General features: G+C 52.9%; 1 protein-coding gene across 3 annotated transcripts in view; it reads right to left on the bottom strand.

The window, feature by feature from the left end:
- The window catches only part of LOC144730013 (FERM domain-containing protein 4A-like), a 116,629-nt gene that overhangs the window by 67,214 nt on the left and 30,926 nt on the right, over positions 1–18,489 (bottom strand). For all 3 annotated transcript variants that reach the window (XM_078610455.1, XM_078610456.1, XM_078610457.1), the window contains exons 3-5: positions 13,402–13,496; positions 8,569–8,664; positions 1,032–1,116 (exon numbers count right to left, since the gene is read on the bottom strand). In XM_078610455.1, coding sequence (XP_078466581.1) covers positions 1,032–1,116; positions 8,569–8,664; positions 13,402–13,496 — 276 coding nt within the window. The remainder of the gene's footprint in view (positions 1–1,031; positions 1,117–8,568; positions 8,665–13,401; positions 13,497–18,489) is intronic.

The following is an 18,489-nucleotide window of genomic DNA, read 5'->3' as shown; positions in this document are numbered from 1 at the left end:
ATGTGACTGCCCTGGTCTCTCTCGAGTTCTCACCTGATTAAACTTTGTTATTTTCTTACTTCAACAGGTGACGCTGAGGTCAGAGTACACGACTCATCATCGAAAGGCCACAAGTTCAAATCCCAGCCAAAGGTCAAATCACCCCCCCATCACTCCTGTGAGTGGATAAAATGTTGAGACACTTTTTAGAATATCGACATCTGCGGTCATAAGGCGAGTGACCCCCCCCCCCCATCATGGGACCGTTGAATATCCACTGCTGGCTCGGCGTCACCCCGCGGGGTCGTGGCGCCCCACGAGATGCCGCCCGGCGAGGTCGGTGCCACCCCCGTCCCCCCACCCCATGGCGTGTGTCGGCAGAGACGCTCCACCCCCAGGTTGATCGACCCGGGGTGTGAGCATGGTCGGAGGAGGGCACAACGTTACACGTTAAGTTTGAGATTTAAAAACGAGGATAAGAGATGTGATGTACAATGTGAGCAAGAGATACGGGTGGAACATCGAGCAAGGACATCAGAGGACAGATGGGAAAACTTAACAATGGAATGGAGGGAGCAAAAGGAAGGAAGAGATGGATAGAAAGTGAGACGGTGGGATGCGATTCAACGATATGGAGAATCGCACTGGATGGAGGGAGACCTTTGCCCAAAGAACAAATGAAGAGCAGCCCACAGATGTGTGCGTTTTTTCAGGACAAACCTGGGGATTCGTGTAGACTAGTCACAAACAGTTGTAAACCTAACCAGAGAATGCATCTCTCTCGCTCATTCTCATTGCTGGCACCGAGCCAACAATGGCAGCAATTCCACACTCCCGTGGCAGGGAAAGCGATCTTGTCACACGACAGGCAACGCCAACTTCCCACAAAATGGCGCGAATGTCACCAACCCTGGACTGGGATGTGGTTCGATGACGACCACCTGTGAGACGGGCACTCTAACCACGGTGCCACCTGGCGAGATTAGAACCCGTCGGTCTCTAAGCGCCCCTTTGTCTGCACACATACGCGAGTGCAGGCAGTCCGTCGTTACCTTGTGCACCAGCGCCTGGGCGTTGAGGTAGAAGAGCTCCACCGTGGTGGAGTCCTTAAGGAAGGCGATGTCCTCGATGTAGAATCTGCGTGGACGGAGAGGCGGCGGGGCGAGGCGCATCGTCAACACGTGGTTCGCGTTACGACACCGCGGACAAAAAGTACAGTCTTCGAATCGGATTAAATAAATTAGACAACTTTAATACAACTGCCGGCAGAATACGGATGCAAATGCAGGTTTGTGAATCGTTGCCTCTGGCAACGCGTGGATGATGTCAGCCAGGTGCGCAGCAATGCAAGCGGTGGCAGGATGGATCCCCGACCGCGATGCACAACACACCAGCGGCAAGTCGCATCTCGACCTGCACTGGTCCTCCTCCGGGACGACTCGGCTTAAAACAATGTGACGAAGCAGTTCCCTCTACCATTCGTTGTGGCCGGTGGATTTGTTATCCTTCCCCCGCACCTACGATTAACCACGGTTGGCTACGTACGGTGCGAAAGAAGTTCAACGTACGTATATACCGTACGTACAAGCACGGTTATACCTGCGCCACGGGTGTGGCGATAGCAGCCCCTCCACCCCCTCTCCCTGTGCCATCTCGCGGCCTGCAGTCTAAACGAAGGCCATCTTGTGGTCTGCACGTCTAAGCGAAGGCCATCTTGTGGTCTGCACGTCTAAGCGAAGGCCATCTTTGTATTGGTGGTGTTGGTGGCCCCCGTTCAGGCGTCGGTGGGAAATGACCGCACCGCTTTCCTGTTTGTGGTGAGGGTGTAGCGAGCCGTGCCGCGTGTGTTCAAGCCCACCCCGATCGGCTCATTAAAAAGGAAATAATATTTCTGGGGAAACATCCTGGGGAACTCGTGAGACGTAAAAGCAAATAGTGGGAGCCGATTCTTTTATTAATGACCTCCCCCCCCCGCCTCAACCAAACACAATGAATACGAACTGCATTTGTAATAAAACCAAGAAATGTGTAAAAAAAACTTTCAGGAAAAATAAACGCAGTGAAATAAAAAGCAGCAGAGGATATTTTATGTTTTTGAATGGAAGACAATTGGGTGGTTCGGGTGGCACAAATGGCCGTATCGGAGATACCAAACATGAATCACGGAGCAAACCGAGGCTCACACCCTCGAGGAGAGGAAACGCGAACCACAGAGCTGCTGGATTCACCACTTGTCCCGTGAGTTGTAAAGCTAAAAGCTGCGAGCGTCTCGTTGTCCCCCGCACCTCCGACGAGCACGGTTGGCTACGTACGGTGCGAACGAAGTTCAACATACACACGTACGTCACGTGGAGAGGGCGTAGCAGCTGTTGTTTTACAGAAACCAATTGCTGCACGTATGGGCCGTCTATCGCGGGCTGTCTGTCGCGGGCCGTCCAGCACGGTGTCCGAGCTTTGTTAACGAGAGAATGAGCAACCACGCGAGACCGAGCGGCATGACCACCAGCCACGTGGGGACGTCAGCAGGGCAACGCGCACAAGCAGCAGTGGCGCACACGTGGTCACACGATCCAAACCATGGTGCGTCGAGTAAACAACCATCATCTGCGCTCCTTCAACGGATGAAGAGAAGGAACAGCAAAAGTGCTCAAACTCTCTCTCCCGAAACCCTCTCGTCGTGCTCCATTGACCTCGACGATGGCAACGAGCTCCTGAACGCTGCTGCTGCCACCGCCGCCACTACCGCTGCCATCGTGCGCGCAAGGGTCGAACAGAACGGTGACACGCTGGTGGCCCTCGCCCGTGGGACTCCGGGCACGACGCCCGAAGGAGCAGCATGGAGAGGCATTTGAAAGCCGCAATGGTGGCGTTTACTTTTTTCAGCGACACCGCGAATAAATCGTCTCTTGTGCAGAAGCTAGATGGGACTGTTGCATCGCGAGACCATGACAGGTAGCAATGGCTTGGGGAGGCCTTTATCCAGCAGTGGATCAATCATGGCTCATAACGATGCACGACGCCATACTGTGCTGTAGCCAGGAGCCAGAATTGGAGATGTGAAGCGCAAGTTTGGATTTGTATTCACGGAAGCAACACTCCTGTGGTGTTGTGGATCAATATTGGTTTGCTAACGTCATGAAATAGCACGCGATTGTGTTTTGTTTTGTTCATTCCTTTCAACGCAGCTCTTAAGGGTTGCCTGGTCTCAACTGGGTCACCAACGACCGTACAAACCAGGGACAATGGGAGAGAATTAGCCCTTGCAGTAAATTCAGTTGTGGGCTTGCTTTATTTATCAGACAGCCTCGTACGCTTTAAGACTCCCTCGCTCGAGAGCTACTGATACATTCATATAAAAATACTATGGGATACAATTTGCATAATTCGTAACGCAACTTTATGCGATGGATCCAACAAGGCAGAGGCCGAGCGACTTGCTGTACTGCCAGCTCCTGGGATGCCGCACAGCCCAGAGGCCCTGCTCATGCGACAAGTCTCTCCGATATCCCCAGTCCTTTCCTCTGGAGCGGCGCGTTACAGGCGTGTTACTGGCGTGCGCTCCGAAACCTGGGACGTGTGTATGCTGAACTTATTTCGCACCATCTGCAGCCAACCGCGCTAAGCGGGTGGTGCGGTGGAGGGACAGGCGGAGCCGCTTGAAGTGAACCTCTCTCGACTCGACGCAGTTTCCTCGTGCGTCCAACAGTGGCGACACGAAGGCCACGGAGTCGCTACGCTCGAGAACGCGACTCGGCCGTCACGATATTCCTGAAGCCACCTGGCCCCCCCCCCCACACACACCGCCTCTTTAAGAGACAATTGACAAACAGTGTGGGTCGATTCCTCCCCAGTTCTCTGGGGGGGGGGGGGGGGGAGAGCCTCCTCAGCAAGGCGAGCCCTTCCAATAAGCAGATAACGATTGGATTTCCCTAAAGCGGGCACGCACGCTTTACGTGGTGTAATCCCTGCAAATTAGTGGAGCTGCCGCCACGTGTGCGTGAGGCCATCTGTGCGCCCGCACGCCCTGCCCGCGTAATGCGCAGAGTCAACACGCGCTCATCCACTTAGGCAGGCTCGCCGCAGCACGGAGGCTCGATAGCAGAATGTAAACAATGAACGAGTTACAATAATTGCTTAATTTTTACGCTTTTAGTTTTTCATTAATTGTTTGATGATAAATGTCGCACGGACGCAAATTTCCCATATGCTGCATCCTTAGAGACCATGGCGGCAAGTGCTGTTGGAGAGCACCCATTCGTAAACGTGCACTAAGACAAAGACCCCCCCCCCTATCACATTAACAGACTCTGTGAAGGCGGCACACCAGGGGGGTGGGTGGCCAACACCACGCCCGACCTGCCTTTGCCTCCCTGTTGCCAATGTTTACACACTGCACCAGCCACTCGTTGAGGATACATCGACCGAGGTGGAGGCCCAGAACCGGTTCAAATATTCACAACTGGTGTTGGTCGTCAGCAGGAGTTGAACTCGAATGGGCGGGATCACAGCGCAGTGCGTAACCACGACACTACCGTTCCCCAGAAAACACGCGTTCACACACGTACACGACACAGTGACTTCCTCATTCAGCCTCGCTGGCTTGTTGGTGCAAGTGCTGTTGGTGAGAACCTATCAAGGCCAGCAGCGCACTCGCCAGCAGGGTCTCACTCCCATCACCTAAGTCGGCTGAGATGAAACACAGAGAGGCATACTGGACAGGTGACACGCCTTGCCACTGCTGGCAGAACTACCTCCACCAGAGGGAGCTCACGACAGCTGCTCCAGACGGACCCCGGTTCACCCTTTCACAATGTCCAAACGTTTCTTAAGAGGTGAGAGTACCCACACTTCACCCCACCACACACACGTCCTGCCGACTGGCTGCGTGCGCAGTATGCAACCGAGCTTTCGACCGCCGCGCCTGGAGATCGAACCGCTGGCGACCTCTGCTCTGGAATAGGTCCAGGGTGCCGGCCGCCACTCCGCATCGTAGCAGCAGCAGCCCTCTCCGGCCCAGTCCAACGTACAGCAATCCCAAATATAAACGAACGCGTGGAAATAATTACTTGATTCCTGCTCAAAAGACTGAGACGAGGTGTAAGCGTGCGGAGAGGGCCAGGATAACCACCGACCCAATCGGTCCTAGCCCCACCACCCCTCCGGCCAGACTTCTGAAAAGTGCCACTTGGAAAGGGCCCGCGAGCGTTCCCATATCGCGGCGCGGCAATTACCCGAACCTTCCCACAGCCTCCGTCGGCAGGATTTATCAAACATTCGAGGAAATTAAATCCGCTGGGAGGTGACCGTTTGTTTTGACAGGAGACGTTGTGCGGGCCAAGAAGGCATCAGCAGGGCCGTGATGAGGCTCGCGTTCCGCCCCTAAATAAGGCGAGCCCACGTAGTTTTCTTTCCCAAGGATAATTTTTTTCGCTCAAGTTTGCATTCCGTGTTTGCCAAGCAACTATTAGGACAGGCGAAAGCGGGACTTTAAAAATAAATCTTCCCAAGCAAAAAAACCCAATAATGATCTAATACTTAAACACTTAAAAAAGACAGCTTAAAAAAAGTCACGTCATTATTTGCAAACAACAAAAATACTTGTTTCAGACCAGTTTAAGTCAAACAGTCGTTTATAGCCCATGTGACCGATGCCACGCTTCCTTCCTTCTACCAGATTGAGCGACTCTTGCACAGCGATCACCTGACCCTCCAGGGTCCCCTCCTCCTCCTGCCGTCCCATCGCCACCATGTGGGCCACAGCGCTTCCCTTTGGCCGCTGCCCTCTGGCTGCCACCGCAGCCGTCAGCGCCGTGCCGTCCTTCTCCATCCCTGCACTCGCGCCCCACTCACGGCATCTCCTCGCCGATCCCATCCACAACGCCTTTCCCCAACTTGGCATAGAAAGGAGCCAGCGTGAGCCAACCAAAGACGCGTGCAAATACAAAGCAATGACGAAAGCAACCAATTACGGATTTAATTCCGATGATATTTCGATCATTTAAAACGGATACCTCCGTGCTCATTATTTCAGAAAGAAACAAAAGTCCAGCATTAAAAGGAGACATTGAGCAATGGGCTGAGCCCATAAACGTGTTACACTTGACGACCCAGCTTCACCACGGATTGCACCACACAACAACGGCAGCAGCAGCAGCTGCTGCGGCAGCGGTGGCAGCAGCAGCAGCTCCAGGCCCAGGCACGGCCACAAGGAGCCCCCTGGGGGACGTGCCGACACCGCAGCCAAAGCTGTCATTGTGAAATTATTGTTACATTGACGCGCAACAATAGTACGCATTGCAGTGACGGCTGCAGGACGAGCGACAGTTACAGCTGCAGGGCATAACAAATCCCACTTGCTGTACTGCCCCCTGCAGGCACCACTTTGGTCGCCCACTAAGTGGTCGTCTCATGCGCATCATTACTGCGCTCATCACAACGTGACCCACCGACCCATGCCCAGCCTGCCAGTGTCAGGGTTAGAGGCATGCATCCCGTCTGGCTAGTTGGGTTTATGGTTAGAGCACTTTTCTTAGCCAAGAGCCCAAGTTTGAATCCCAGGCAGGGGATGATTTGACCACAAAATCATCCGAGACTGCCTTGCGGGAGGTCAACAGTGCTCATCCATTCCATATACAAGCCCCTGCCACAGCAATGTGGAATATCCATGACTGCCTCAGGACATACAACAGATTTACCGTATATGCCTTATCATGATGTGCTTATTCCCCACCCCCCCCCCCCCCCCTGTGTTTCAAAGCAAGAGTTGGAGGTGCGTCTGATAACGCAGAGAATGAACGCTGCGTTTTCCAGAAGACGTGTTTCAATCCACACCAGAATCACCCTCTCCCCCCTTTTAATGCAGCGCGTGCATAACCATCTTGCGGAAGACGGCTTCTCCATAGCACTACCGTGTTCTCCATATTATAAATTATAAACCACTATCTTGTTTCGCAACTACGCCAAACGTTCGCGGTGCGCCTCACTTTCCCGGGTGTCCGATGGTCTGGAGAATAAGGCAAGCGCTGGCCCAAAGGCCCGCGCTGTAGCGCAGGGAAACCACCGCCTCGCCGCTCGGAGGCGGTTGCCTCTCCGTGTGTGCAGAGGACACAGAGGTGAGCGGCAGGGATCAAGGGGCGTGGCCGTCACGGGGCTGCATGAGGCGACGGAGATTAACGGCTCAGTCACGGCGAAAAGTAGCAACGGCTCACGTGCGTGGCCCTTTGAAGATTACAAGGATTATTATTACACTTCGAGTATTCGTACGATCCACTGCTGGATGAGCCCCCCCCCCGCGCTGCGTGGGTTGTGGGGGGCTATTTGACCGTACTTCACCACGCTGGTCATTGCGGGTTGGGGAAGGCGGGGAGCACAGACGTGGGAGCGCAGAGTACAGTACAACAATGGGTTGTGCTGCACTGCCCTCCGCTGCCCAACCCCACGGCCCCGCTCTCCCATAACAACAACAACCCGTTCTGTGCACGGTGTTCACCCATCCCAGCACTATTATCCAGGCTCAACCTTGCTTGGCTGGTGAGCTCTGGTGAGATCGGGCGCATCGCGGGTGAACTGGCGATAGAGGCGGCGTGCACTCGAGACGCGGACAACGTCCGGACGACACGATCAGAGACGCCCCGCCGCCTGCCGACGGCAGCGAGCCCCCCGGCTATTCTACGACGAGGTCGCTCTATCGCAGAGGAGACGCGGACCAGCAGTGCCTCTTGTTGAGGCGTTCGCGGTTCGAGCCTCCTGGCCGCCCTGGTTAATACACAGCAGCGCATCACATTAACCGCGGGTGCGCGCCGTCTGCTTTCACGGCGGACGCTAAAGATCCCACGATGTCATTTGAAATACAGAGGCCACGCGTTGCCGGCGTCACGGTCCGACAGCGATCGATTGCTCGCAAACGACTGAACTCGGAAGCCACGGACCATCACCGCCCCCTCCTGCCAGACTTAAGCCCACTTGGTTGCCACTTCTGGGCTTTGCCTTGTGCCACACAGAGACAGCCGCCAGCGTGGGCGTACCCCTGCCGCAGCGTGCCTCGAGGTGTATACCGCGTCGGACGCGCGGAACAAATATCACGTGTTGATGATGACGACGATGGCGACGTGGCTGCCGACAAGGCAGAACCCATCACGGCCACGGACGCAGGTCGCCTTCAACACCAGAGAACGCATCACAGTGGGCATGGACGAGGCCAGCCAGTCGCCATGTGTACGTTGTGTAACCGGCCGTGCTGCCAAACATCTGCTTGTGATAATAAACTATATAGGGCAGTGCGCTCAAACATTTGGCACGGAATCAAAAGCGCTGGGAAATTGTACATGTGTATGTGCGTCAACTCTTCAACGTACGTGCACTGTATTGTTTTACAAATACATGCAGGTAAATCTATCAGTTTAGGGCAAAAGCAGTCGTCCTACTTAGAGACTGATCGCTGCTCACATGAATCTCCACTGCTGGCTTAGATTCAGCCAAAGGAGGTAGCCGGCACACGCGGGGGGGGGGGGGGCGTTTGAGTTGAAAGATGCCACTGCTTTGATTCGTCTTTTGTGAACCTCCTTCACGTAGCCGAGAGCGAGATCCCACCTGACGGCGAAGGAGAGCAGGAGAGGACCCGGCGGCTGCTTGGGGAAGTCGTGGTCCAGGACCCTGCGGTCCATGTGCAGCCAGTTGTGATGGCCCCTGCCGTCACACGGACACCACCCGCAGGGAGGCAACGGTTCACCGCCTCCACCGTTCAACAAGGCGTCACGACGATGCAGCGACAGTCGGAATCGGTGACGATTTAAACTCGCAACGCGGCGCCGCACGGCGTTCGCTCGCTCGCGTGGAGAGAGAACGACGCAGAGACGCCAGGAGGAGGAGGAACCACAGGGGAGCAGGGTGCTGTGATATCTGTAGAATCTGTGAACTCAACTGTGAGGCGGATATATGGACTCGATTGTCCTGAGACCGTCGGATCTACAGTGGTGTTAATTTACAGAATGCCTTGTGGTGCGTGCCTCAACAGGACATATAATCGACAACGATCCGTCATCCGACACAGCCATTATGAGCCCTCCGAGACATGATCCATCCAGCCATCACAGACAGATTAACTTTTTAAAGTCCTCATAGGTTATATATATATATATTTCTATGAAAAACAATTACAAAAAATATACGACAAGGGCTTTTAAGCGATAAGAGATTCCAAAAAAAACTACTTGGAGGAATGCAGAAAATGTGAAACTTGAACAATTGCCACGGTGCTGACAGCAGTGTGGGGTTGAGCTTGGCAGTGCGCAGAGGGAGGTCTGAGCCCAGCACTGGGGGCTGTTGTTGGGCAGCTCCCTGGGAAATCCTGAGCCAGCGCGCAGGTGCACGCCGCTCTCCCACCAAGCGCTTTTAAGTCCTCATCAAGAGTCAGAGTTTTGAGAGAGTCCAAAATCCGGCGTGACAATAGCGTAACGAATGTTGAAAATTTCGATTTAGGCAAGATCATAAAAAATCATTATGATAATACAATTGCTGACATTATTTTACTACGTTGCATCGCCCAAATTCGTGCATAACGTCTCATTCATTTGAACTTACTAGTGCTACTTAGCAGACGGACAGGTTTGAGTATTCCACTCCCAACGGGAAGGATGAGAGTTCACATCTTGGGCCGATGGTCTGCTCAGTCCGTCGTACTTCTGGGGTCATTTTAATTGAGCACCGCTTTGTGGCCAAACCAAGGGTGGCGCTATTCGTAGAGAAAACCCGTTCCTGTCGTGGCAATGTGGATTTTTGTTCGATGGGCACACGCTGCACACTACGATACGTCGTCATTTTACGAACGGGCACCTGCAAAGTGTTAGGCGATACAAAGCTGATGAAGTTCCCTGCCTCTGATCAGTAAACGCTGCCATCTGCAGGTCATGTGAGAGTCGGAATTCACAAATGAGTGTTTCACGGTGTCCTGCTGCTTCACGCTGTGCTCGCGACCGTGTACATCACAGCCACAGCAGGGAGCCAAGTGGCAGATGGCCACACACCCCAAGAGACAGCCCCAGTCAGTACACACACAGTGCACACACACAGTCAGTCAGCACACACACAGCACACACACAGTCAGTCAGTCCACACACAGCGCACACACACAGTCAGTCCACACACAGTGCACACATTCACACAGTCAGCAAAGACAACGATCGCCAGCGAAGCCTTGAACAGACTGTTGGGGCAAGTGCTGTTAGCGAGCACCTATGAAGGCTGGCACAGTACATGACGGGGTGGGTGGTCAGCACCACGCCTAGCCACTTTTGTCTCACCAATGCTAATGTTTACACACAACAGGTTCTCGTTAAAGGCTAAATCGACTTAGAGGAGGCTTAGAACCAGTTCAACTATTCGTCACTGTTATTGGTCGTGAGCTGGAATCGAACTCGGGTGGCTGGGTTTGTAGCGCACTGTGCTAACCACGGCGCCACCGCTCCACACACAGTCGGCACACACACAGAGGGTCAACATATAATACACACATTTGCCCCAGTCAGCACACACACACACATTCAGTCAGCAAACGCTTTGCACAAACGCCTAGAATTTGCACCTAACCGGGGCTACCTGTGGGGCCGCCGCGGGCGTTTGTGACTACGAACCACCGGGCGCAGCCCGGACGCCCCCGGCCTGCGAAGCGTGGCTGGGGCCCCGGTTGGCACGGCGGCGGTCTGCGTCACTGGCCGCGTCCCGCGAGGGGTTGAGCGGAGGGAGCGCTTGGGCCCTTGTCCTACTAGGCGTTTGATCAACGCTGCTCCGCTAATTCGGAGGCAGCAACAATGGGGCTTTTGTGCGTCCCCCTGCAAACATTTTGGCGATATCAATTTACGCCTGGCAAAAAAAAATTGTTCCCGCAAATCCTGAAATTATAAACGGTCGGCGCGCAGGTTAAAGCAATTCCGCGGTTTAAAAACCGAGCAACAACAAAATATTGTTCGGACTTGAAAAAGAAAATCCATCCCATGGGGAAACGTAAACGACGCTTCGTTAGCATGTTTTAGTGAACACTTCTGAAAAACCCCACCCCTCCCCCCCATGATTTACAGCGTTTTCCTGTACTGCAAGCTCCCTCAATGTAAACACGGAAAATGCCCATTTCAGTTTGTATGTGTGTGCATATGTGGGGAGCGGTAGTGTAGCGGTTAGCGCGCTACGCTATTAACCCGGCGGTCGGAGTTTGATTCCCGCTCACAGCCAACACCAGCAACAATTATTTTAACCGGTCGTGGTGTGAAAACATCGCCACTGGGGAGACAAAGGCGGTCGGGCATGGTGCGGGCCACCCACCCCCTCGTGTACCGCTCCAACCTTCATAGGTTCTCGCTAACAGCACTTGCCCCAACAGTCTTGTGAAGTAAATAAAAGGGTGGTTTACTGGCCAGGTGCTGTTGCTGCTGGCGGAGCGCAAGGCTTGTGTAGCTGGGAGGTCGCGAGTTACAATTCCTGCTCAGGGGGTTGAGTCAGCCCATCATCCGTCTGGGGTTGGTAAAATCAGCACCACTTTTTTTGCTTTTTCTTCCGGCAGTTCTCGTCCCGTTGGCGGCGGCCGCGGTTTCATGATCCGGCACACGGGACTTGGATTGACCCCCCAACCTCTGTCCACCCAGCACTATAGACGAGGTCACGTGGTGTAGAGGAGTTCACCGTGGTAGAGACGAGTTCACCGTGGTGTAGATCAGTTCACGTGGTATTGATGAGTTCACCACAGTGAGTCTGGCCAGCGAGTTCGATTTCCGCTCACGGCCAACAACAACGGTGGCGATTATCTGAACCGGTCATGGGCCTCCCCTCGGTTAACTCAGCCTCAAATGAGTACCTGGTGCGGTGTGTAAACATCGCCACTGGGGAGACAAAGACGGCCGGGCGTGGTGCTGGCCACACACCCCCTCGTGTGCCGTGCCGGCATTCATAGATCCTAGCTAAGAGAACTTGCCCCAACGGTCTCTGTTAGAGGGTCTCTGTTCGAGACTGCACAGGGGATCGGTGTCTTTGTTTGCCCCCTCTTTATAGAACCGCCGTGCCCACTGCTTCTTCTCTGCAGCGTCTTGCGATGCGGCCCGTGCTGTCCTCGCACTCGGCTCAAGAGATTCTCTCGTTTTTAATGGGAGCAGCAACACTGCTCACGAGTAAGCCGCTCCCCGCCTGTGTCGGACACTCGCTGCTCCGACACGACGTCACGACTCCCTGTCGCCACGTGTCTGTGGACCGCTCTTGGCAGATTCACGTTGGACCTCTCTCTCTCTGGGTGCTCACACACGTCCCATTTGCCCGAAAATTAAATCCGCGTGTTGTTTATTTATGTTTATTTATGTTTATTGGTGAGTGTATTTGTGTACATGTATATGTGTGTATATGTATATTGGTGTTCATGTGTATTTGTGTGTATGTGTATTTGTGTGTATATTGGTGTCCATGTGTGTGTATGTGTGTATATTTGTGTATATTTGTGTACATGTGTATTTGTGTATATGCGCACCCTTTTCCCCCCACGATGCACACGTTCGCGTACTCTGCACAGCGTCTTGAGACCGCGGTTATATTTCAAATGCAAATTGGTTTGTGTAAAGCTCCGTAAACAAGTGGATTTTCCAGTGACATTTACGAAGCTCAAAACCACCCACATAGCGCCGCCCCGTGGTGCCGGTGGGGTGCGACTGTGGCATGTGAAGCGACTGCTGTCCTGCTGCCTGCTGCCTGCTATTGCACGGCACAGCTGCACCCAGCCAGGTGCCCGTGCAGCCTCAACAGCCACCGCAGCCAGACTCCCTCAATAGGCACGCTGCTACTGTCTGTGGACCCTTTCACGGTGGATTGTGGGAGCCGCTCCGTGTTGGTCTATGGAGCTTGGCGCAGAGGGAAACGTTAAACAGACTGACTGTTTCGCCTCATACACAGTGTGTGCAATCACCGTACCGCAGGTCACAACAACAGTCTCCCAATACTCTCTCCCACATACTCACCCACTCACTCACTCACTCCCCCATATACTCACCTAGCCACTTACCACACTGCAGGTCACAACAACACACTCACCCAGCCACCCGCTCACCACACTGCCAGCTACAATGCTGCTCTCGCTGCTTCTTCCCTCGCACCGCTCCCCATCATCGTCTCATTGCCCCAAGCTCTCATAATACTCTAAACACGTGATGTCGATTCTAAACGTCGAGGGAAAAAACCGGAGGACAGGGAGAAAAATCCACGCGACCACGGGGAGAGAGAGACACGCAAACTCCAAATATACAGGCGTCAGGTTCGAGATCAAACCCACAACCTCCAGTATACCAGTCGAGATCGTTAACATCTCGCCACCGGAGGAGACCAGAGGAGCCTCCTCCTTGAATCGCACCGGCGGGCGGGGAGTGCCAGACGCGAGCGCCCTGGGGATGAACTCACGCATCGTCGAAGAAGGAGAGGCCAAAGAACTCCTTCTCCTTGAGGTTGAAGTGGGAGGCGACCAGGTCCAGCAGCTCGCGGCCCTGCAGCTTGGGCTGCAAACACACACAAAGCGCACGGCGCGCCGTCAAGACGCGGGACGAGCCGCGGCAGCACCGCGATTGCCGCTCGTTTAAGAGTCCGCGGCCCGAGCCCCCGCGGGCCAACCCCGGTTGACGTTGCGGCCCGATTGACCACGACAGCGAGGCCGTCCGCTCCTCGGTGGACGCCAAAGATCCTGTGATGCGATTTGAAAAAGCGCGGGCAGGCCACGTCAATGACTGGATTAGGAAAAACCACCGCGCAACGTGACGCCCCCGCTAATGGAAAAATAAAAGCTGCTTGCAGGCCGCACAGAGACAGCTGCCGCTGCGGGTCCCCTCGGCCAGGCTGCAGCAGGGCATTGGAATGTTTGTGATGGGATGCGACAGGACGGGCTCCGAGTTGCCGAGGGATTGGGTGCCGCAAATCCTCGCCGTCACCCTCAAGCGCACTGCGATGGCCGTCGGCGCACGAGGGGCAGCTCCGGCGCACACGAGGTTACGAACTAAACTCGCGGTCGGGGATCGACTCGGCACGTCGTTTCTCCAGGGTTGATGGCGCGGTTTACTTTCCTGGAAACTAACAGTGGTGGTTGTCCAGTTGCAAGACTCCCCTCCGCCATAACAATGTTGAATTTGTACCGCTGTGCTCAAGGCCAAAATAAAAACTTATTATCAGGGAGACGCTTTCGCCTTTGAAAATGTAATTCCTGAGGGTAACGAAGGAGGTCCCAGGTTTCTAGACATCAGATATGTTTTTATATGTTGGGGAATCCCCGTGCAGAGAAAAGGGCCCCACATTGCCACGTCAGGATTTTGTGCCTGCGATCGTTTGACAGTCGACCTCTTGTCCAACGAGCACCACTCTGGGTGCCAATGGCCGACGAGCTCACACAGCGATTTCCCTTCACTCGGGCGGCCGGGTCTGTCGCTCGGCACGTTACGACTGGGTAATGCAACTCGAGGCGTAATGATTTACACCGCGGAAACGTCACCAATCGTCGCAATTGTCGCAATTCAGCACCGCGCTTTTATACAAAAGTCAAATTTTGCTGTTAACAGTGTGGTGAATGCAGCAGCCACTAACGGCTGCAGATACCCACATGAGTCCATTAACCGCAACATCTATTAATTACAAAAATATCTCCCATACATGCAATTCAATGCATGTATGGGGATGAGCTTAAGAATTAACTTTAATCGATGGCATGGTGCCTCGTAATACATAGCTCGAGTAGTTTCACCTCACAGCGTGTTCTCTCATTCTCGATAAAACACGGATCTGAACCGCCGCATCTCAGCGATGTGACGCGACTATTTGGGGCCTGATGCCATCAACAACACCACCCGCGAAACCAACGTTTTCAAACGTTCAAAAGCGGCTCAAGCGAAGCGTTAACCGGCCACGGCTTGGCTGCGGTGGAGCCGGCGGGGCTGTGAGCGAGGCCGAATGAATGCGGCGTCTTGTACTGCACACGGAGTCGAGACCCCCTTCACCGTACACTCGGTAACTCGTACAACGTGTGTGCATTCTGGTTTTAAATATATTACTTTGCTGGCAAACGAGGTATTTTCGTTTGAGCTTAAGTGCAATTTTTTCAGCCAGTGATTTTTTTCCAGGGCTCTTGTTGTCGCGGAGGCACCTCCAGCAATGGGTCCATTGATATGTTTATTTAAAAGCTCCGGTTCAAATCTTTGATTCACAATTGTAAGGTTGACAGTTCATATCCGAGGTCAGGGGTTAGACTTCCTTCTGGGGTCGACAAAGTAAGTTCCACTTTGTGGGAAATCAAGCATAGTTGGTCCTATAGAGAGACTAGCGCCGAACTTAGGAATAAATATTACTATTAATGTCAGGCCTTATTTAAAATGCTTAAATTTTGAGACTGTCCCCCTCTTGGAAACATTTCTAGATCCACCTCTGCACATCCTGAGCAGAGGAATCAATTAACAATCAATGAATCGATGCATCCTGACGGGCCTAGTTGCTATGCAGCACTAAGAGAGCCCCACACAGCGCTCATGGAGGGCTGCCGAGTGCAATGCCAGGCAGTTCAGTGGCCATGAACGGACCACGTCGTGCCGACGGAGTTCGGGATGTCAGCGGCAACTCGGCGGTAGTCCACCGTTTCAGTCCACGATTTCCTTCACTATCAATGCTGCTGGGGGAAAAGAAATAAAATTGGCGCAGAGAGCCAATAGGATAGTTGGTAATTAAACTGGCCATTTTTATTTATGAATGTGTTCCTCACCGCGTTCGCGAAGAGAGCGGCACAACGGTGCTGTACCTCACACGAAACAGCCAGGGACTCGCACTAACATCTGCTTCAAGCAAGTGCAGTCGACTCCCCATTATGCGGGGAGGGGGGCAGTAATGGGGAGAGAGGGTCTAAAACAAAAACACCGACAATGCCACGCACACGGCAATTTATTTGCCACACAACACGAATCGCTTACGCGCAGACAATGAGGACAACGACGTAGAAGATCTGTTTGGATCGTTTACTAAAGTAACGGTGAACGGGTTAACGGGTTAACGGGTGGGCGGTCGTGTCGGCCACGGAGCCGCAAGCGAGGAGCGGCCGATAATCCAACCGTCGCGTGTCACCTGAGGATAGATTTGTTTTAATTTGTTAACTGTACGTGTCTAACATTGTGATGGTTCACTGCGAATGCCCAACAAGACTTAAAGGCCAAACTTAAGGCAGTCCAAAGCAACAATGCTAGGGGAATGATCGCCAAGTCTGTCTGTTGGGAAGGGTCGTTATTTTTTTGTTTTTGATTAAAATCAAAGGGTGAACAAAGCCCCCTCCCCTGCGCGTTATGCCTCGTCTGTGGCTCCTTTGTTGTACTTGACATGGCCCAGGAGTGAAGCTTTCCTGATTTATGAGATGGGGGTTTTTTTCTAACAAGAGTTGGTTTATCGCCAAATAGACCACGGATCTTTTATTTGTTTAGACAAATAGCGGCCCTTTAAACCGCCCGCCTTAAATCATGGCAGCAATGCAGGCCTCGGCCTGGCGGGAAACGGATTTACATTGCGGAGAGCCCCAGAGATTTGAAGATTTCTGTGAACAAAAAATTTATGCTTGGAAATTATTTGGGGACATGAAACTTGGTCTTCATTTAGCTAAAAAAAATTGAGCGACACTGGCAAAAGTTGTATATGCAAACCGATGTTTGTAATGTCATATTTTTGTTCTAGCTGTACATGCAGTGATTAGCCGACCGCACTGTGAACCCGGCAACCTGAGTTTTATTCCCGGTCACAGCTAACCAGTCCTCGGTGCCCCCATCATCACCATCCTGCATTTGATCAGCGTGGTGAAGTATGGTCAAACAACCCCCACGACTGAAACTGTCATGGGGAAGCCTTCGTCAAGCGGCGAATAAATAAAGGACCACAAATTATCGTTACCGTCATGCACGTACGGAACGGATGATAATCCATCCAGATTACCGCAAGGGGAATGGGGTATTTGCACACGCAGAGTAACTCGTTTTAGATCACAAGTTGTCTCCAAGTGAGGCGCTGCTCATTCCTGTCAGTGAGCATTTCTCCTGTGAGCGCAAGTTGGAAGGAAAATTTTAATTTGGAAATTGGAACTGTCGGTATTTACCCAGGAAAGTCACCCCGAGTCCCAGGATACTCTTTCAGGAGGGTCCTGCCACCACTTTGGGTATTTTTGTTACACGTGTTTGGCCAATTAATGATGATGAATTGTGTTTATTAAACGTATGGCAAAAAAACCCACTCTTTGTGCGAGAGTACAACGCTCTAATCCCCACATACGGATGGAAACAGATGGCGATTAGTCCACTTGCCGTACGGCCTCCTCCTGGCCAACCATGGTATGGCACCACTTTCAGGATACCGCTTTCTTGGGAAAGTCAACAGTGCTCATTGACTGCAGACTGGCCACCGTCATGGGAATGTGGAATTTCCAACACTGGCTCGGCGCTGATAACCTCATTGCTCGCTGTGGCAGGGAGAGGCGTTTAATTAGACTCCCAGGTCTCCCTTGACAAAGATCATCGCAAATTTCAATCAGCTCGCTCGCATGGCTACATTAAGGGTGCTGAACTTAAACGTGCTTAATTCTAGATTTGAAGCTTTCATGACTGCAATGATTCATATTCTCAGGTTTTTTCGGTAAAGTCACGTACCTACGTGACTTTACCGAAAAAACCTGAGAATATTAAACGTGCTTCATTAAAAGTGGCGTCTCATAATCCCGTGGTAATTCTGTGTTGCCCTCCCGTGTCTCTGTCGCAAAGAGCACAATCATTTTCAATTGTAACTTCCTAAAAATGCGAATTTTTTTTTATGTCCCAACAATGATGATAACACCAGCCAGGACAATAGCAGCTGCTCACAATGTAACTCGGATAACCTGGGTCTCCTTTTTAAACCGGACTTCCCCTAGTGAATTAAAGCAAATGTACATTAATTTGAATTGCATTAAAATTGCATCGTAATGCTCACTGTGTAAAACTATCACTGCTGCAGTTCATAAACGTGGTCGTGAACAAATAAAACAGAATGAAAAGTGTAAAGTGCTCAAAGAAGCGCGGAGAGATGCACTCTTGGGATTACGCTGAGAGAGCGAAAGAGAAAGCGCGTGGATGAGAGAACGAACGCAGGTTAAGGACGTAAACGAGGAAGTGGGGCTTGGGCCGGCCGTGCCACTGCCAGAAAGGGACAACAGCCGAGGGTCAAGAATAATCACGGAGTGGCAGCCAAAGAGTGGAACTCTCCCGAGAACGCGTCCACCGAGGGGAGACGGAGCGGCGAGACGAACGCTAGCGTGCCGGCGGAAGTGGGATCATTGCATCGGAGGATCGTGAAAGTTGGCCGCGGCTCGGGCCGGTCTTCATCCAGCAGCGGATTGACCACGGCCCGATGATGATGAACGGCAGGCGACCAATCCCAGCTCTCCGTCGCAAAAAGAGCACGGGAAAAGTCAACGAGAATCCACCGCGACGGACGGCATCGCCGCCGGGGTCG

This window comes from Lampetra planeri, chromosome 34 (genome assembly GCF_965212315.1).
Source record: "Lampetra planeri chromosome 34, kcLamPlan1.2.h2, whole genome shotgun sequence".
In the NCBI taxonomy this organism is placed as follows: domain Eukaryota; kingdom Metazoa; phylum Chordata; class Hyperoartia; order Petromyzontiformes; family Petromyzontidae; genus Lampetra; species Lampetra planeri.
The sequence above is the reverse complement of the archived record's forward strand: the minus strand, read 5'-3'. Positions and strand labels throughout refer to the sequence as shown.